General features: G+C 29.6%; 5 protein-coding genes across 7 annotated transcripts; 3 read left to right on the forward strand and 2 right to left on the reverse strand.

Annotated features, from left to right (window-relative positions):
• Positions 1-3,263: 3,263 nt before the first annotated feature.
• On the forward strand, positions 3,264-7,499 carry LOC119668479 (4-hydroxyphenylpyruvate dioxygenase). The gene is made up of 5 exons (XM_038077991.1): positions 3,264-3,345; positions 6,110-6,136; positions 6,197-6,580; positions 6,649-7,302; positions 7,361-7,499. Exons 1-5 carry the CDS (start codon positions 3,343-3,345, stop codon positions 7,433-7,435), a joined length of 1,143 nt encoding a protein of 380 aa, XP_037933919.1. The 5' UTR covers positions 3,264-3,342; the 3' UTR covers positions 7,436-7,499.
• A 17-nt stretch (positions 7,500-7,516) lies between these two features.
• LOC119668478 (myb-like protein D) lies at positions 7,517-9,810 on the reverse strand. The gene is made up of 6 exons (XM_038077990.1): positions 9,611-9,810; positions 8,903-9,558; positions 8,627-8,721; positions 8,247-8,576; positions 7,872-8,190; positions 7,517-7,808 (listed from the first exon to the last, which is right to left on the reverse strand). The coding sequence occupies exons 1-6, from the start codon at positions 9,696-9,698 to the stop codon at positions 7,602-7,604; spliced, it is 1,695 nt and encodes a 564-aa protein (XP_037933918.1). The 5' UTR covers positions 9,699-9,810; the 3' UTR covers positions 7,517-7,601.
• Positions 9,811-11,934: 2,124 nt separating this feature from the next.
• LOC119668483 (39S ribosomal protein L15, mitochondrial) lies at positions 11,935-13,048 on the forward strand. Its single transcript, XM_038077999.1, has 3 exons — positions 11,935-12,137; positions 12,193-12,639; positions 12,692-13,048. Exons 1-3 carry the CDS (start codon positions 12,033-12,035, stop codon positions 13,007-13,009), a joined length of 870 nt encoding a protein of 289 aa, XP_037933927.1. The 5' UTR covers positions 11,935-12,032; the 3' UTR covers positions 13,010-13,048.
• LOC119668482 (presenilin homolog) lies at positions 13,003-15,468 on the reverse strand. Of its 2 annotated transcripts, none has more exons than XM_038077998.1 (8): positions 15,145-15,468; positions 14,754-15,028; positions 14,482-14,691; positions 14,208-14,428; positions 14,023-14,121; positions 13,827-13,964; positions 13,451-13,612; positions 13,003-13,395 (listed from the first exon to the last, which is right to left on the reverse strand). In XM_038077998.1, the coding sequence occupies exons 1-8, from the start codon at positions 15,244-15,246 to the stop codon at positions 13,127-13,129; spliced, it is 1,476 nt and encodes a 491-aa protein (XP_037933926.1). In that variant the 5' UTR covers positions 15,247-15,468; the 3' UTR covers positions 13,003-13,126. The 2 variants fall into 2 exon arrangements, with proteins under 2 accessions (XP_037933926.1, XP_037933924.1); XM_038077996.1 differs by having other exon boundaries at positions 13,041-13,395; positions 13,791-13,964.
• Positions 15,469-16,551: 1,083 nt separating this feature from the next.
• On the forward strand, positions 16,552-17,554 carry LOC119668710 (ORM1-like protein). 2 transcript variants are annotated; one of them, XM_038078312.1, is made up of 4 exons: positions 16,552-16,697; positions 16,802-16,997; positions 17,064-17,215; positions 17,279-17,554. In XM_038078312.1, the coding sequence occupies exons 2-4, from the start codon at positions 16,821-16,823 to the stop codon at positions 17,412-17,414; spliced, it is 465 nt and encodes a 154-aa protein (XP_037934240.1). In that variant the 5' UTR covers positions 16,552-16,697; positions 16,802-16,820; the 3' UTR covers positions 17,415-17,554. The 2 variants fall into 2 exon arrangements, with proteins under 2 accessions (XP_037934240.1, XP_037934239.1); XM_038078311.1 differs by having other exon boundaries at positions 16,552-16,662.
• Positions 17,555-19,939: the final 2,385 nt, after the last annotated feature.

A 19,939-nucleotide genomic window follows, 5' to 3' on the forward strand; every position in this document is an offset into this window, starting at 1 on the left:
GAACAACAAAAATTCTTTTTATATTATTTTAATTAATTGAATTTTTGTGTAATTTTTATTATAAATTTGTTTAAAAATTGGTAAAGAACCTCTTTTTAAATCATTTATATCAAGAAACTTATTGAGTTTTTTAACTTTGTATTGATGAAGTCTTTCCTAATGAGATCTGGCCAATTTCATTGAAAAGAAGGTGGTTGGCACATTAAACTCACATTAAATTTCTTTTTTTGTACCAATAAGCGTTTGATACAGAACAGAGGAACTAATTTTAAAAGCGGTATATTATTTCAAAGTTGGTTTCTCCACACAATGCCATATAGGACCTGCATCTACAATATACAAACCGGTATAAATATTTGATTTCACACTATCAATTTACAGAAACTTGATAGAACTGAGTATGTACCTTCAAACCATTTAAAATTTCGCAGCTCGAATTTATCTTTTATTTTTTCACTCGTCTAGACCAGTGCTGTCCAGATCAGAGCCACAGGGCCACAGAAACAAATATATACGTTCATAATTGTTTTTGCGAAAAATAAAAATATGGTTATAATATTATATTTGGTTTTATTAATTAATTAATTTAAGTTCATTTATTTGGTGTACCATAAAAATAAAATAATGTGATTTTAGCAAAGTAAACCAAAAGAATATTTGTGTAATTGTGGTAGATTATTAAACAGTCGCGAGCCGCATGAGGCCCGTGGGTCGTGCTTTGGACAACGCTGTCCTATATACTTAACAGGATTTCAATAGAGTATTTTATTGCCAAGTATACTAATTTTTAGACATAATATATCACACAATTTTCGTTGTAGTCATTATAATTGTGGTTATTTAATAAGTACAAAATTCCATTTTGCTGTCCAGTTTGCTATTTCGTTCTCACCTCATTGGAATTAAAGGGACCACAATAATAATTTAAGTGCCCTCTACATTATAATGTGGTGTTTATCAAAATATAAAATCAAAATTTGTTTAACGAAGGGGCATGCATAGATAGGAAAAAAAGAAATCAGTGATTGTTTTTTACCTAAAAATATTAATTTTTTCGTATTTGGTATATCTATCTTGAAAAATATTTCTTTTAAAAGTTTATATATAACAAGAGCTCCAGCATATTTTATATAGAATGTGAATTTTAGCAGCAAAATTAACTAATAATTTCTTATAAATGAAACCATTGTATTCCTGTTACTTACTTTATATTCTCATGTGAATCAATGCAATTAATAACAAAAAAACTAACAAGATTAAGAACCTTTAACCCTTTCTCAATTGATATTTCACAATGAAAATACTACCCATAGAATAATTGCCTATCCTAAGTCAAAAGAAATGGAACCATATGGACATGAGCATGGAAAGTATTTTGTAGCAGATAATAGTTGATTATCTTTTTTATATGAATGTATATTTTTATATTAAAATTAAACTTATTGATAACATCATAGGTATTTAGCGAAAGTTTTTTAATTATTTCAAATTTTTTTTTTTTGCAGTTTAAAATAATAATCTATAAAAAATCTATTTACAATTTTACAAAATAATCTGTGAACCCCCTCCGCTGCCCTTGGCACACATTCAAAATAAAGTTTATAGGGCACTACATCAATAACTGTAATTTCAAAAAATTAAAAGGAAAAAATTCAGAGATCTAACTGGTTTAGTTCACTAGTAATAGTAACAATCCAATTTAAATCTGTTAAATATGATATTAAAATAACTTTACAATAATAGCGAATATTCTCTTTTACAAAAATTTTATATAAGTGGACTAAGGAACCTGATCTAAAAGCTTATATTAGGAATACTAATAATCTAAAAACATAAATAATTCTCGTAGGCTACCTAATGAGACCACGATTTTTCAGGTTTAAATCATAGCAATTATAGAAGCTCTGCGGCAAATTGCAAGTCACAACGAGGACAGATGTAGTGTTGCCATTTTCATTTACAACCAGGCAGCAATCAAATCCCTTGAATCTTTCATAACAAAATCAAAAATAGTAAAGGAATATAAAGAAGCAATCAACAAGATAAATTGGCAGGCTGATACCACCCTCATCTGGGTTCCTGAACATAAGAACATCGAAGGGAACAAGAAAGCTGACGGTTTAGCCCGCTCTGGTGCCTCCCTGGATGTGTCACTGGCGGTACAAGTTTATTTTACCTTAAAGACCATTAAGAGAAGTACCTTCCTCTACTTTCTGCAACTTGTCAATAACAGATAGAAGGCACTTAAGTCATGTGCAACTTCCAGGTTAACATGGCCCACCTATAATAAAAACAGATCCTCGGAACTCATCAAAACAGACCGCGTGAACACTGCAAGACTTACTGCAGTTTTTTCTGGTCATTGGTGTATAAGAACCCACACAGAGAAACTGCGCACTCCCCATAATCCTCATTGCAGAAGTTGTGGAAACCCGCAGGAAAAAGAAACTATAATATATTTTCTCTGTGAATATCCAGAAGATATTGGTTCTTAGGAAGATACTTCTTTGATAGTTTACCAGACTGTTTATCGATGAAGACGGAAGACCTATTAAATTATCTAAATTCAGCGGGATGGGTTAAGTCTCTATTCTTCTATACTAGGGTTCTTGAGAGGAATGTGGTAGCAAAACGACGAAAAATCGCTCATTGAGGTACATGAAAATAATCTAAAGTCCTGCCACTGCTACCAACTAATAAAACAATTAATTTTATTAAAAAAAGTACACTTTGCGGAAATGAAAATGAACTATAACAGTTTCTTTATAAGAATTCTTTTATCCTAGATACATGCAACTACCGAAGACAGTAAAATTGAGTTGCTATCTGGCAAAGCTTAAAGTTCATTAAATTTTATTCATTTTTTTTCAAATTTAAAGATTGAAATTTTATTCCGTATTTAACCTGGCTTAGGAACAGCTTTATTTATAACAAAACATTTTAATAATAACTCAGATTAGTTAATATGAGCGTGTGTAGTGAATTTTAAGTATTAGAAAAATAAAATCAAAATATTTATCAATAAAATAAAATGTGGCAAAAACAATAACAACTGTAACGGCCGGCAAGATAAACAAAATACTCGTTTTATATATTTTAAATTAGAATTTAGTACAAGAAGCTGCTCGCTTATGAATATCGAATTGAATTTAATTAATTAATTATAACAAATACTAACGCGAACTTATACAGGATTTTCACCTGAGTTTTTAGCATCAGCGAAACTATAAAAACACAGTGAAGATTGCAGAATCACCGTAGTTCTCTGAAGCATCGAGCGCTTCAATAAGTCGCGTTAATATTTCTCTAAAAAGTTTTACAAACTATTTTTGATCCGTGGTAATGGTATGTGAACAAATTACAACAGTGAATAGTGCTTGCAAAAATATATTTAACTATCTTTTAAAGTGATAAGATGCAATTCACGAGAGGAACAATATAATAATACCTCTCCACATAAGTGCTTAGATATATGCTTCTGTGTAAAATTTAATAAAAGTTTTTGATATTTTTTTAAAAAATATATGCTTTACTGTGTTAACTGTTTTCAATCTTAAAAATATTGTGGGAAAAAGATACACCTTTCAAGTCAGTGTAAATAATATGAAAAGCCTGAAAAGTTTTTTTCAACCTAACATTGGATTAAATTTCTCAACTTAAATCTCCTTAAAAAAATAATTCATTTTATTCAAAGAACTTGTTTTCTTCTTTTTGCTAATACTATTTATTTAAAGTCGATTAATTGTTCATAATAATAAAAAAAAAATCAAATAAAATTTTATATATATTTGTTTCTTTTCTGAAATAAAATTATTTTATATTAATTCAACACGGCAATAAATCCATTGACCTTCCATACAAGAAATAAAACAGACATATCGGAGCCTTATTGTAGAGCACAACTTTCTCTCTTCAATTACTCGATAAATGGCAAAAAGCGTTGCTATTCCAGATTACCACCATGGCAAAGGTTTTGCTTAACAGAACAACTGACATTGCCAACGGGTCACAGACAGCGTTTTATAATCATAATCTCTCTGACTGCATATATTTTCGCCGAAGCCATATGTTTCCTTCTCGATTAAAATCAGTTCTCAGCATACAATACAATTTTGGATCACATACAATAGATACATACAATTATGGATTAATTTCTAAACAAAATATATTGATATATTATTAATATATTGTTAGATATCTTTTTAATTAAGACATTAGTAAGGGAAATAAAGACTTGAAATGAAATAGTTGAAAACTTCTGTTATCGAAAGATCGGGATCTAACTAAAGTTAAAGAACTATCTGGTTATAAAATTTGATTTTTTTAAAATCAATTATGATAATAGAAACTATTTTCTTAGTAGAAATTTTTTTAATAGAAATGTTTTTGAACATACATACTCGTACATATGTACATTGTAACTGCAACAGAAGATTTGAGAATTAACTTGCATTAAAAACTATACATGGCAGCTGTTATTTAAGGTCGTGTGCGAGTTAGGCTAAGTTGCGTTCTAAATGAGGGAAATTCTAAGTTGTGCCGATAATATAGTGATGTGTCGATACGTGTTGATAAATGGGTAAATGTGTGCAGTGCCTAACTCGCACACGTCCTAAGTTCAGTAATTCATATGTAAATTTCGAAAAAATAGAGAAGAAATATTTTTTCGAAAAAGACCTTACTTTAATTTTCTGTCTCTGATAGCTGCTTTTTATTGTCGTTGATGAAATAACGATTTGACTGCCAAACAGCTGCAAATGTTTTGATTTCTAGAGTTAGAGAGTACTGGAGCATTTAATTAATTAATTTATATAGTATAAAAGACTGTTTCATAATCGCTTACGAAATCAATAACCATCCACAGGTAGATAGATTTTACAATGACTATAACAGCAATAATTACAACGAGCTAATGATGAATATGTCAATTAAGCTATTTATGGATCCATTGCTCCCTAGCGACAACAGATTGACAACATGTCTATGTAGACTTATAGTAGGTAACATTTAGAATGTTTACACTTCTTTCGAATCTAGATATCTCTGTATAGATTTGAAGTAGGTATCATATAGGATGTTAACACTTCTCGCGATTCTAAGAGTACTCTATTTCTCTCAGATGCTTAAACTTTATAAATGTAGAGCCTCCAAACGTTTTAAATATATATTGGAAGCAACGTAATACGTAAATATTAGAAATGTCGCAAAATCTCTAATATACCCTATATACCACTTTTGGCATGGAGACACGCGTTTAAAGCGTGTGTCGCTTATTTTTCGTCACTAGTAAGCTTATCTATGATAGTTCTGTAATCCTTGTCAGTACATATCGAGAGTAATTTTCTTGCTTTGATGTGAATATTTTTGCAGTTTGGTCGCAGGAAAATCTGTTCCAGCTTAACATGACCTGCCTTTTCATATCTTCATTAATTTTATTGTGTAGATTTTAAAAAATTTTTATATGTAAATTAATTAATATAAAAAAGATGTAATAGCAAATCGATTATTATTGTTTTTTTGACAGTAGGTGAAAGCATCGAAAGCCACCGTCTGAGACTTGAACCCACTAACCACCTCTTAGGAATGAATGGAGAAAATTTCCACAGCATTGTGAAAACTTCATTCCAGTAAGCAGGGGAGAGACGAGAAAAAATAGACTTGGAACCTAGCGAGCTAGATTTATCTAAGCCAGAAAGCATACACCAGGGCTGTCCAGACTAGATACGATCGCGGGCCAATACCAATCACTGTACAGATTGGAGGGTCATATACATACGTTCATAGTTGTTTTCGACAAAAATAAAACCATGTTTATAATGTTAAATTTAGTTTTATTAATTAATCAATTTAAATTCATTTAGTTGGTATACAATAAAAATAAAATAATGTGGTTTCACCAGTATACCAAAAGAAAATTTTCGTAATTATAGTAGAATAAAAACATGTAGTGGGCCGCACAATCATTAGCCGAGGGCCGTGCTTTGGACAGCCCTGATATGCACCATAGTTTTAATATTTTGTAATACTTTTATAAAATTAACATATATATTATTCCTTACTTATTTTTACTCGTTTAAAATTTAAATCGAAACATTTTATTTACTTACAGACAAGTTACACAGACAAAGGTCCAAAGGTACTATAAAATAATTTACATACATAAATAAAATTAATAATAACAGTATTTATTTTACAGCCAGAAGCTGGAAAATTCCTTAGCTTTGATCACTTAACGTTTTACGTTGGAAATGCTAAACAAGCAGCGAGTTACTATACAACTCGTCTAGGCTTTGAGCCACTGGGCTATCAAGGTCTTGAAACTGGAAATCGGCGCTTTGCAAAACATGCAGTAAGACAAAACAAAATTGTTTTCGTTTTTATCTCTGCGTATAATCCCGATGAAAAGGAGCATGGAGCACATTTAATGAAGCATGGCGATGGTGTAAAAGATGTTGCATTTGAGGTTGATGATTTAGATGTGATATTCAAAATTGCAAAAGAACGCGGCGCAGAAGTTCTACGTGAAATTTGGCAGGAGGAAGATGAATTTGGAGTTGCACGTTTTGCTACAATAAAAACAGTAAGAACGTAATATTAATATGTTTTTTATTAATAAAATAAAATTATTTCTCTTACTTATTTGCTCAGTATGGTGATACAACACACACATTTGTAGATCGTAGTAAATATCGGGGCGAGTTCCTACCAGGTTTTAAAACAGTGCTGAAAGACGTTCTACTGACTTCACTACCACCTACCAAATTAAATTTTATTGATCATGTAGTAGGTAATCAACCAGATTTGCAAATGGAGAGTGTTGCTTCATGGTATGAACGCATTTTGCAATTTCATCGTTTTTGGTCAGTTGATGATTCACAAATTCACACCGAATACTCAGCACTGCGCTCTATTGTAATGGCCAACTATGAAGAAACAGTAAAAATGCCCATCAACGAACCAGCCGACGGCAAAAAAAAATCTCAAATTCAAGAGTATGTTGAATTTTATGGTGGCTCTGGCGTGCAACATATAGCACTTAATACAAGTGATATTATAACTGCAATACGAAACCTTCGTGCTAGAGGTACAGAATTCCTAACTATACCCGAATCATACTATGAGATTTTAACAGAAAATCTGAAACATAGCAGAACTAAAATCAAAGAAGATATGAAAGTTCTTAAGGAATTAAATATCTTAATTGATTATGATGAAAACGGATATTTATTACAAATCTTCACAAAGAATATGCAGGATAGACCTACGGTGTTCTTAGAAGTCATTCAACGTCACAATCACAATGTACTCAATCTTTTTCTATTTTACTCATATAAATTAATAATAATAATTTTTATTTTAGGGGTTTGGTGCCGGTAATTTCAAATCATTATTTACTGCTATTGAAATCGAACAAGCCAAGCGAGGAAACTTATAATTTACATTAATTTTATTATAAAATATACAAAACGTAATATATATATCACTTAATTATTAATAAACTAAATAAATACAATAAAACCAAATCGATATAAAATTTAACAAATTTTAGATATGTATCAGTTCATTTTAATTGGAATGTCATAAAAACATAGACAAAGACCTTATTTTCCTCCTCGTTTATTAGCGAAACGAGTGTCAATTAAAACTTCTTTACGTGGATCATTTTCATTAAAGGAACGTATAAATGGATCCCAAAAACCATCTGGAGTATTCCACCTTAATAACTCGTCTTCCTTATGGCGTGAGCATTGACGTATATGTGACATAATTTCTCTATCACTTAAATTATCACCAAGAAATGCTATATACTGTAACAGTAAATAATTTTTAGAATATGTAAATGGCAGATTTAAAATTTAACATATGCTTACTTTTAAACAATCCTGGCAGTCAATTTTAAAACGTTCTTTAATACTTTGTTTTTTATGAAGTAGTTCTTCACTACATTCTTCCTCCTTCACCATTATCGGCAACACCATAAAATCTTCACTATCGTCCGTATACTTAGCATCAGGTAACTTGTTTTTTATTTTATCAGTGAAGATACTTCGATTTTCTTCTTTAACATTCTCTATTTCTTCTAATTCTTTTACATATGTTTCGTCTAAAATATTTGTGTTGTCCTGAGAAGACATTTCTTTCTTAATATTAATATTGGAAACAGTTGATTTTGCAATCAAGTTATCTCTCCTAAATTAAAATATAAATCAAAAATATGAATAATTTAGATTATAATATATTTATACTCATGTTCACACGAATTCTTCAAACTTGCACGTTCTTTATGATTAACGATTATATCACTATCTATATCAGTGTCATCCAAAAATATTATATCCTGAGTTGCCGGAGTCAACACCAAAACGCTTTTTTCACTAGTTTTTTCTTCGTTGAGTTCTTCAGCTAATATATCTGCCAGTAACTCATCAGACTTTGTAATATCGTTATTAGATATATCAAACTCAATTTGACTGGCATGATTGTCTCGTTTGGTGTCATTATTAGCCATGTGATCAGAAACGTGTAAATTTTTTTCTGCAGACCTTTCTACATTTTCTTTTGAATTATTACTTACTCTAAAAATATAAATTTAATTTATTTTTATTGTTATTAAAGTAAATAATACCTTAGCAGCCACGAACGGGAAGCTTTAGATTGTTTTAAAGATGAATTAGCTAATGGACTATTAATTATTACATCGTTATTCACTAGTTTGCCAACCTGAAAGCAAGGAATGTACATATTTCAATATTTAGAAGAGAACATGTAATAAAAACTAAAACTATTTTACTATTTAGGAAGTACTTCATATAATTTAAAAACAACATTTACATTATTGAATTTTATATAAAAATTGTATTATAAAATTTTTAATAATAAGAATTTTGTAATTTTTATTAACCTTATCGTAACTATGTTCATGTGGTCCATCTAATTGCAAACGGGTTTGCTTAAATTTGTGTATATTTTTTTTATTTAATGAAAGATTTATTTTCTTGTCATTATCCTTTTTCGTTAACTGAGCATTTTCTGAAGGCAACGGAGCAATAAAATGTGTTATTTTTTGATGTGAAGCCCCTTTTGCCAGCCAATCAGCCTTGTTTATATTGTTATTATTTTTATTCATATTTACTACTGTTTTAGTTGAATTATTAGTATTTGTTTCTCTTAAACTATTTACGGATATGTTCTTCCGAATGGCAGTTAAAAGCGAATCTTTGCGTTTTATTACATTTTCAGTTTCGGCTATGTTCTCGTCATCAACTGTAGCATTCAATTCTGAACATTCCAAAAGTTCCTCACTGTCAAGGGCTACATTTAATTTGGATGTTTGCGGCAACTCATCATTAAAACTTGTGTCACTGGAGCTTGAATCAATAGCAAATGTATTTTCATTAATACTTTGTTTCCGTCTTCTCTTCGCTGAAATAAAATCCTGACTACACGACTGTGTTGTTTTTTGACGTTGCATCATTGTTACAACATCGTTAAGTTGCTTATTTCGTTCTTTTAACAAATGAATTTCCTTACATTGTTTTTGATGTTCCTGATTTAAATCTAGAATAGTAAAATGTAACTACTTTGAGACAATGTTATCTTAAACACCTACATGAACAATGTTTTATAATGTTTTCCACCGATGTTTGAATGCAGTCATATTCAGATTTAGAGGTAGTAGGGCATAAATAACAAACCATGGCAGTTTCTTGTTAATAAAATGTGTCCAGTATTTACCACTCTAATTTTTGTTGTAAAATTAAATGCTTCAAGTTCACCCTTTCATTGAATGACATTCGTGTGTTTTGACATTTCGACTTTTCTGTGTATTCTATATATTCTATGTTTTTTAATGCGTTCATATATACCGATGAATTGTGATATTTGGGGCAACTGATATCGAAATCAATTTTTACAAAGTTTTATAAGCAATTGCGTAGATGATTTGTTTAAATTTCGTCGCTTATATTAGTTTTTTTCCGATAGGTGAAGAGCGTTGAAAACCATACTGTGAGAATTGAACCTATTAAAACCACCTCTTAAGAATGTAAAATGAACAAATTCTAAGTAATTGACTGAAGCTCTATTCGAGTTATCAAGAGAAAGTCGGACATTGTAATACAGAATGCTTAGTATTTAGACAACAAATATACCTAAGCCAAATTTGTTAATAAGCGAGGGGAGGAAGGAAGGATGTTTAAAGGATGTAGAGCGAGATTACAGGAGAATGTCATTGAGATAAGAGCCAGGAATTATGGAAATTTGTACCTCATATTATTAAGTAGATCAACAAGAAGTCAAACTAAATGAATAATATCAGAGGAATAATTATGACCCTTGGTAAAATATCTTAGTGCTAGAGATAATAAAAAGTCAATTAAATGCTAGATGTGAAAAAACTTGTAAATAGCGGAGTTGGGAATATGTCTGCCATAAAGTCTGCGCTTGTAATTGTTGCAGTCCCGGAGCACTCTTTCAAACGTTCGAAGGCATTCCGTTTGAGAGTATGAAATCCCTGAATTGGAAATAACTATGCACATTTAGCAGATTATATCGGCACAGAGCATTTTTAAGTCGAAGAGTGGCATTCTTGATGATAAGACTACCGTGCGGAATGAAATTGTATTTAGGAGTAAAATAACTCACTCGTGTTTTAACTTATCGGTAAGACTAAACGCAGAGCCTTCAAGTTTAAGATTTTTGTCTCAGCACGTATAGATTCTGGGATAATTGCAATATCACCTAAGACAATTGCCGAGATTTTTCAGAGGTGGAGTTTGATTTTCCTAGTTTATAATACCTGGTGAGGGAGTTAATATGAGGCTTATATTAGTTATTTATAATGTCACTTAACATTTTAATATTAATACAAATAATGCGGAAAGATAATGAAAATAATAATTTTTAATACAATTTAAAAAATTTATTAAGATTAAATAATGTTATTTACTTATGTCTTCTATTTTCTACAAATATTTACAGTAAACCATCACAGTTATATAGCAAAATAAAATAAACCGGCAACGCCAACTTTGCAAAGTTTTATCACCTCCTTAACTAATTAAATAACCTCGTAAACTATTATTATATAGAACTCACAATCTTCTGTTATACGCTCCTTAAATTGAATCATCTTAACTGGCTTCTAACAAATTTTGTGTGTACTCTTTATATTAAAATAAAATTATATTAAAATCTCAAGTGTCTGAGATGAATTTATCAACCGGACATAAAATTAAGATCAAATAAACCCACTGATATCAAATCACGATAGTTATCCAATAGCACATTCACACTGCCTCATTTAGGCGTTTTTGCTCATTATACCCACTAATAAGGACGATTTACCATTCAAAAATCTTTTATATAAATGAGCTCATTATCAATAAAGCTCATTTAAGGCAAAAAATGTCGAATGCCACTATTAAAAATAAATTTTCCGCAAGGAAAAATTTCTAAGTATATTATATTACATGTCGTATGTTTTATATATATGGTAAAACGTAAACAAACAACAGCTGAGCTGTAAACAAAGGCACTAAGGAAATAAGTATTTAATAAAATCTTTTTTTAATAATTGTGTATATAATTGATATATAAGATGTTTATAATAGATGTAATATATCAATTATATGTTTAATTTTTTTGTGTAATATATTATTAAGTGAAGTTTATAAAAGTTCTAGCAGCTGCATAAATGAACTCATTATAATATAAACATATGCTTATGAATATAAATGAGCAAGTGCCTAAATGAGATAATGCGTGTGTATTATAATATGAAGTTGTATAAATATTTTACAAACACTTTTAAATATCTTATAATATATCATGATATATATATATTTATACCCATTTATAAAATCGATATATCATGCATTTATTTCAGTGTGTAATTTCCTTCTGGGGTATAAGTTATCAGCTGATGGTAATTTTAATTAGAATCGCATGTGAGAAAGGATTTATTTATAAAAACAACTAAAAATCTTTTATATATAAGTCTAAATTAAATAAATTTTTATACGGAGTTTAATATGGCACATTTTCGAGAGATGTCAGATAAAGCTTTAAAAATGCTGCGAACATTACCGCGAGTACAAATTTCAAATATACGACCAAATCCAAACTCTAAAAAAAATGTAAACTCTTACAAAATTTTCAGACTTAATTATATTTAAACAAATAATTTCTTAGGATAAACGAGGACGGGCACAACATGGTGGCGATAAGCATGGTGCTGGTAACAAGGGTTCAGGTCAACGTCAAAACTTCATGCGTCTGGGTTACGAAACGGGAAATACGCCGTTTTATGTAAGATTTCCATATGAGCCATACTACAAAGGTCATCATTTAAGGCGGCAATATCCACAACTTTCTTTACTTCAATTACAAGTACTACTTGACACTAATCGAGTTGATCCAAACCAACCAATTGATATTACTACTTTATGTAATACCGGTCTATTTAGATTGAAGCCAGCTGAAATGCAATATGGATTTCAACTTACTGATGCTGGAATTGACAACTTTAAAGCTAAAATATGCATTGAGGTACAGTACGCAAAGGAGGCGGTGATTGCTGCCGTTGAACGAAATGGTGGTGTTATACGTACTGCGTATTATGATCCCAGGAGTCTACAGGTATGTGTAATAAAGTTTTTATAAGATATATGTCATATGTACCACTACACAGGTTATGACTAATCCCAAGAAATGGTTTGAAAAAGGAGTGCCGTTGCCAAAGCGCATGATGCCTCCACAAGACGCTGTAGAATACTATACGAGTGCGAAAAATCGAGGCTATTTAGCAGACCCTGAAGAAATCAGCAAGGAACGATTAGTTTTAGCTCAAAAGTACGGATATGAATTGCCCCGTATTGAAGACGACCCAGCTTATGATATGCTTACTAGCACAAAAGACGCACGACAGATTTTTTATGGTCTCGAACCAGGATGGGTTATCAACTTAATAGACAAAACCATAATAAAACCTAAAGATTTTGAGAATTAATTATTATTTATTTGTTAATAAATGAGTATTTAACCTAAATTTTTATTTTTAGTTACATATTTTAATAATACTAAAAACTATTATTAAATAACCATACGATAGATATACACAGTACAATTATATGAAAACTTGTTGTGCTGACAAAGTTTCCATGAAAGGTTTTACAACTGCACTTGTTGCAAAGCAAAATATAAGCCCAAATGTTATTGATATTGGCAAAGCTGGTAAAGCTTTACGCCATATTGCCAACAACAATAATGTTAAACAAAGTCCTATTAAAATTGCCACAAAACAAGCTATAGTTGTTGTCCAATCTCCATAACTAGAAGCCTTGCCAACAAGTACTGAATAAAATATGAAGTCGCCAAGACCAAGTTTAACGCCACCTTTGAAAAAGCAATGATATTAAACAAATCAAAAAAATTTACAAATAATACATACGGTCTTCATGCACTTCCGTTGTATTTTGATCGGATGGTGTTGGAGCCGTAACCGTACGATATTCTGTTGATCGATTAGAAGGACCAGTAGCTTGAACTTCAATTTGGCGACGAGCAGTACGTTGATCAATATTTGACGTCCATTCTTGTGTAAATCCAGCTTCTGAAATATGTAACATTATTACATTTTGTTGTTAATGCTGGCGTATACATATACTCTATATTATTGCGGTCTACTTATTACGTTAAAATGTAAGAGATTCGAGCAAATAAATATACACTAAAGAGCGCACCAAAAACAAAAATATGGAAAATAAATTTAAATAAAACATAATATATACCGTTGCCGCGCACAGAAAAAGTCACAAGTGGCATACCTTCAGCTGAGGTGATGACATCATTTTGCTCGGTATTACCTGAACGTTGTGCGGAACGTGAATTAGTTGGATTTTCTTGGTTATCAGAATTTGATGGGTCAGGAAGATGAGTACCCATGTAAGTGTAAGCAACGGTAGCTAAGATATTAAATGTATATGTACATTATGGTTTTTTTGTAATAGTTATTTAACCTACATGTATATATGAGGGCTGGAAATATTTCTTCATTGCGTTCTTGTGCAGTTTCAACCAATATGCGCAATGGTCCCTTAGGTGATAAAACAGCAATTAAATCTAAAAATAAAAATAGTAATAGAATGTTTACAATACATTGATATAACAAAAACAATATATAATACTAAGTATTTTTTCTTTTTTACCCCAAATTGAAATAGCAGCTAGTACAACCCATGTAGTCCACTCTGGTAAATATTTGATAAACACAAGTGCCATAAGTGCAGCTACAAATATAAGATAAGCCTGCTGTAAATGTATTGGTCCATGCCAATGAATTGCCATCATTCCTGCAACTCCGAAATTCCACAATATTATAAGAGTCGTTGGATAGTCCATTGGAATGTTATAAGCACGCAAGAGCTCTCTTCAATTAGTTATATATTAGTTATAATTTTTCGAAATTGCAATAAAACTTACTCTAGATATAGATAACTAAATATGAACAGTAACATAAATGATGACAATATCAACCAACCGTGAATGGTTTTATAACAACGTTTTTTGTATAAAATAATGAATAAAATGGTCATTACCACAACTACCGACATAAGAATTAAAGCATTTGCAATTGCATTCCAGAACTTTACGCTGGGATCCGGTGAAAGTTCATGAAACGGTGTGTACAATCTACAATTAAAGCCTTTAATATTACAAATTTTAGGTAAGAAACTACTTATTTTGAGACTTACAAATAAACACCACGGGTTGAGTAAAAATTAACAGCGTTAATAGTAGCAACAACAACTAACATGCATAAAGAAACTGGAACGAAAAGTTTTATCACATGCTGTGCGCCGTACTTGAGACCTTCCTCTTCTTCCATAACTGAAGAGTTATTTAAATCATTTCCTCTAGGATTAGTTCCTCCATTACCATTTCCGCCAGCTTCTTCGCGTTCATTTTGATTATTTCGTCCACTTTGTCTACGGGATCGCACAGTAACTGTTGGCACATCTACTGCACCCTGTAAAGATAAACCATAACAAAATATATGTATTTTATATTATAAATAAATAAAGAAAACTCATCAATTTGACATTGTAGTCAACAAATGTCATGAACAGAAATTTTATGACATACATCAACTTCGCTGTTTGCTGCATTTGGATATTGTTGACGCTGCTTCTGACGTTCAGACCGTTCCACTCCACTCAAACGAGTGCCACCAACGTGGCCGTCCATAAGTAATGGAGTACGCTCGTTTACTTCGCGCTCCGTTGTTTAGCTGTTCCTTTTATCTTTAGTTTATAAATGTATTCTCACCATTCAACTTTGCGTTTATTGAACGTATATTTAAATATACTAAATTATACGAATTATTTTTCTTTTGTTATAACAGAAAAAGTAAAGTCAAAAAAGGAATAAATAAATTTATTGTGAGTCAACGGCGACAACAAAATTTAATATCTGATTGTAATGTGATAAGGTAATATGAAACTCAGGGTCTTGCTTTGTAGTGTGTAGGCATAATTGATTTATTGTACTGAACTAATTTTTTTTTTAATTTCAGAAAAAGAAATTGATAAACATATATATTATTTTATTTTACAAAATAATCAAATTATATGAAATAGTATTAAGGATAATAATTATTCATGGGATATTTTCACACATAACTTGGTTTTTTAAAAAAAATATATATACATTTTTTGTATAGTAAAAATGATATAGGTAATAAGCTATCTGCTATTTATGGTAGATAGCTAATAGGATTTTTTTTCAATTGCATTTATGTAAATATTTGTTTATTTATTTTTTGTACTTTTTTATTATTTTTGGTTAAAAGTTTTCAAATTTAATTATTTATTTATTAAACATCTTATGAAATTTTTATCTATTTTACCCTACTCGAAATTCTATATCATAAAATTATATATGAATGGAAAGTTATAAAATATAATTTTTTATTTAAAACTGTTTATTTCTTCATAGTGTGCTTAGACTAGCTTTTTATTTTCATTTCCAGTTTTATCTCAATAATTGTGAATGGTTTAGCCACATTTGCCATACAAAATGATTACAAATATATATGAGTTAATCGTGTATGAATAGTGCATAGAAAATTCCAATGTACAACCAATAACCCTTATTAATTTAAAAAAAATTTACTAATAAGTTTTATCATTCAGCTTTTAAAATAAAAAATAAATAATAATTAAACTTGGTTTATATTATATTTTTCAAGCACAAATAATCCGTGCATACAATTCATCCATAAATATCGATCCACACAACGTGCATTATAATTTGAATATAAAATTTGTCTTTTTAACTTTTTAACCGCTTTCACAAAATATTTACTATGCACATATGATATGTACATATGATAAATAAGAGTTTTGTTTCATTTTGTATGAAAATTCCATTCACTATTCACAATAGCACAATTTTATACTGTACAATACTGTGCTACGGTGAACTGTCCAAACTCAAATCAATTTGATTTTGTAGAAATTTTGAATCATTATGTTTTCAGCTGTCAAAATTTTTAAACAAATCTTCCTGATATGTACTTGTTTTGCTGTCAAAATCATGAATAACTTCAAATTGTGTTATATCACAATTCCGTGTGCTCGCAGCCTAAAGTAAATAAATTAGGTACAGTATAAAGAGACAAGTGTATTTGCCGCAAGGTAACCCTTTTAGAAAAAAAATAAAAAACAAAAAATTGAAGTCCAAAACGTATACTAATTTTTGTCAATTTGCTTTCTACTTATTTTTAATCTGCAACAAAAAGTTTTCGAATTTTATAATAAATGACTGTAATTGCTGGAGGCCACGGTGAACCCAATCCAAACAGCTCATGGCTGGGAGCGCGTGGGATGTGGCTCGCGTATTTTCTTGGTGTTTTAGGTGCTCACCTGACGTTATTATCAGTACCATTTATTAGCATACAATTAGCTTGGACTATAACAAATTTACTTCACAATGCAGTATGTTCATTTGCAAATATTCCTTTTTATTTTTCATCGTAACAAAAAATACAAATCCATTTTTAGGCACATTTGTACTTTTTACATTCTATCAAAGGAGCTCCATGGATGAGCATTGAAAATGACAGTTCCCGGCGTTTAACTCACTGGGAACAAATTGATAATGGCGAACAATTTACAACCACGCGCAAATTTCTAACAGCTGTGCCAATTGTGCTGTAAGTTAAAAATGATTTTTTACAGTCAATCAATTTCAACGATATAATTGTTTTACATTATAGCTTCCTTTTAACATGCTTGTACACTCGCAATGATCCTGATCACTTTATTGCCAATTTTATTTCGTTAGTTGTAGTTACAGTTCCAAAACTCCCTCAGTTCCATGGTGTACGACTATTTAATATAAACAAGTACTAACTTCAATATTGTTTTTTAAAGATATAACTTTTAGACTGAAGGAAGGCAATGATTTAATCAGAAAAAGCAGGAGCATTGAAAATGCATTTTATATTTTATATTGTAAAAAGCAAACTTAATAATATATAATAAAGTTAACATTATTTAAAAAATATTTATGTTGCTTTATAAATGTATTAAAACGAGTTAATGCTAGTGAATATAATGTAAAAAATACGCAGATGATTAGGCTTCCAAGAATTTTTCAATTGAGAAAAAGATTTAAGGATAAATTATAAAAAAAGATTGTATTAAAATTTAATTTAAAAAATATTGTTTATACATATTTCAGTTTTAATAAATACATATTTTTAGTTAAAAATGTACATAAGAAATGATTAAAGGTTAATAATACAAATACATAATTCCTAATAACAAAAAACATTATTTAATATTTATCGCAATATTTTCGGTGCTAACAAATTGTATATTATAATTGAAAAAACATCATTTACAGATTTTAACCTGAACTATTCATATTGGACTGAAAATACTAATTATTTCTTGAATTTATAAATTATCTTAATAATTTGGATCAATAATGAGTCACCGTTTTTATAAACATTTACATGTACATATATAAATGAGTCACATAAAAGTATATTAATTTAACTATTATTTTTGTTATTATCAGTATTTGTTTTGCTTTCTGCTCTTTACTTTTAATAAGGTGATATTTGGTACTTCATAAAACTAATAATTCAGTAAAATAATATATCTACTAGTGATTTCTTTGTAACAAATGTGAATTAATGTTAATTTTCTTTTAAATTTGTTATGCGTTAAGACCTAGGATAAATGCATAAAATTAATTAAATGTTGTAAAAAGCTTTTATGCAAGTTCAAAAAACAATGAAGCAGGACTACTCTACAACAAAGTTGTCGGAACCGGTAAATAATTTTTTGTGGTTTATTTTTGATTTTAAAACTATATTCATTTCTATTAACACAAATAAAATTAAAATTTGTAAACAAAAAAATAAAACAATAGTGATAAATCATAATTAAAAACATTATTGAGATTATTGTTTTTAATTATATTTGGCAGCATATTTTTCAGTAGTCTCTGCAATTCACGTCATCATTAAGTGTTTTTCGATAATATTAAGGTTTTTTATAAATTTATTCAATTATAGACCCCAATATTAATCGTAGGCCGCATAAATATTTAGATATATTCATTATTAATGCATCATTACTGTTAAATAAGATACATTTTTTTACTGGAATTATATAGCTACATAAATTGGAAAATTGTCTACCTTGCAATTGTAATCAATCGCGTTATCTATTTCTTTACATAGTTGCTAAATGTAAAAATTCTAAATTTTAATTTTAGTAACGGTTAAAACGTTAGTGACAACTACATTTTGTTTTTGGAGTTTCGGGTAAACACACTAATTATACATTAATTATTCAAAAAATAATTCATTATAGCGGAACTATTCAATATGAAAAATTTTATTTACGCTTTTAAAAGAACCTGCTTGATATAGATATTTTTATATATACATATATCTTTTATATATATATATATATGTTAACAATATGAAAAAATCGAAAACGTCTTTAAAAAATATTAGCTCCGGTAAATTTGGTTATAGAAGAATTCGACTCTATATTGTTTATGATGACATTTATAAAGCATTAAAAGTGGTATCATAGACTATATTAAGTATGAATATTTGTTCAGCTCAGAGAGACGAATCGAACAGAAACTATACCAATTCACCGATAAATACGTTCAGCTAATTTATTTAAATTATTCTTAATTACTAATTAAAAATTGAATGCGCCGAGTTAAAATTATTATGAAAGTGTTATACATATAATATTTGTCCATTTATATATTTCAAAGCAAAGTAGTCTCTATCTTATAACCTAAACATGATAATGCCCATATAAGAGAAGCATTTATAAAAAATAAAATCGTTCTATTCTACATGAAATTTTATTTTAGTAATGTTCTATTTAATATAATACAGTTTATTTTAACGTTCAAGTTACGTCCTAATGATATACATTTATTTTAACATAACTTGTTAGAATACACTACAATAAACGTAGAGTTCCATGTTACTAACATATGAATGTATGATTAATTTGTTGACAAACTTTTATAAAAAAAAATAACAAGTATATAAAAGGCTGGCCCTATGCTGCTCAAAATAGTTAAAGAAATTTATCTACATAAATGGCTAGTTTGATTAAAAACGTGGCTGGACCCCGGTTGATATCCTTCCAATCAGTCCCTTCCCATTATCTTCTTAACTCTAACCCCATCCATCCACTCCCCTACCCATTTATTCGTCTTTTAATCTGTACGTTATCTGCTTTTTAGATCCCGGCGAGCTACAACAACCACAACAACGCGGTTATTTTGAATTTTTTTTTTGGATCCATAAAAGTTATATCGCTTTAGACTGAATCACTTTGTATATCTGTATATAATCTTATTAAATATTCTTAATTGAAATAAATTAAAT

This window comes from Teleopsis dalmanni, chromosome 1 (assembly GCF_002237135.1).
Source record: "Teleopsis dalmanni isolate 2A chromosome 1, ASM223713v2, whole genome shotgun sequence".
NCBI lineage: Eukaryota > Metazoa > Arthropoda > Insecta > Diptera > Diopsidae > Teleopsis > Teleopsis dalmanni.

Excerpts from the sequence above, each read along its gene's own strand:
- LOC119668482 (XM_038077996.1), bottom strand. The coding sequence starts at position 15,246 with ATGGACGGCCACGTTGGTGGCACTCGTTTGAGTGGAGTGGAACGGTCT. Across the intron at positions 14,692-14,753 it reads TCAACCCGTGGTGTTTATTT|ATTGTACACACCGTTTCATG; the intron begins GTAAGTCTCAAA and ends CTTTAATTGTAG. Across the intron at positions 14,122-14,207 it reads AGCTGCTATTTCAATTTGGG|ATTTAATTGCTGTTTTATCA; the intron begins GTAAAAAAGAAA and ends TTTTATTTTTAG.
- LOC119668483 (XM_038077999.1), top strand. The coding sequence starts at position 12,033 with ATGGCACATTTTCGAGAGATGTCAGATAAAGCTTTAAAAATGCTGCGA. Across the intron at positions 12,138-12,192 it reads ATCCAAACTCTAAAAAAAAT|GATAAACGAGGACGGGCACA; the intron begins GTAAACTCTTAC and ends ATAATTTCTTAG. Across the intron at positions 12,640-12,691 it reads ATGATCCCAGGAGTCTACAG|GTTATGACTAATCCCAAGAA; the intron begins GTATGTGTAATA and ends ACCACTACACAG.
- LOC119668479 (XM_038077991.1), top strand. Across the intron at positions 6,581-6,648 it reads GTTTTGCTACAATAAAAACA|TATGGTGATACAACACACAC; the intron begins GTAAGAACGTAA and ends TTATTTGCTCAG. Across the intron at positions 7,303-7,360 it reads TTCAACGTCACAATCACAAT|GGGTTTGGTGCCGGTAATTT; the intron begins GTACTCAATCTT and ends TTTTTATTTTAG.
- LOC119668710 (XM_038078312.1), top strand. The coding sequence starts at position 16,821 with ATGACTGTAATTGCTGGAGGCCACGGTGAACCCAATCCAAACAGCTCA. Across the intron at positions 16,998-17,063 it reads CAAATTTACTTCACAATGCA|GCACATTTGTACTTTTTACA; the intron begins GTATGTTCATTT and ends ATCCATTTTTAG. Across the intron at positions 17,216-17,278 it reads ACAGCTGTGCCAATTGTGCT|CTTCCTTTTAACATGCTTGT; the intron begins GTAAGTTAAAAA and ends TTTACATTATAG.
- LOC119668478 (XM_038077990.1), bottom strand. The coding sequence starts at position 9,698 with ATGGTTTGTTATTTATGCCCTACTACCTCTAAATCTGAATATGACTGC. Across the intron at positions 8,191-8,246 it reads AAGAATTCGTGTGAACATGA|GAGAGATAACTTGATTGCAA; the intron begins GTATAAATATAT and ends ATTTTAATTTAG. Across the intron at positions 7,809-7,871 it reads ACTGCCAGGATTGTTTAAAA|TATATAGCATTTCTTGGTGA; the intron begins GTAAGCATATGT and ends TTACTGTTACAG.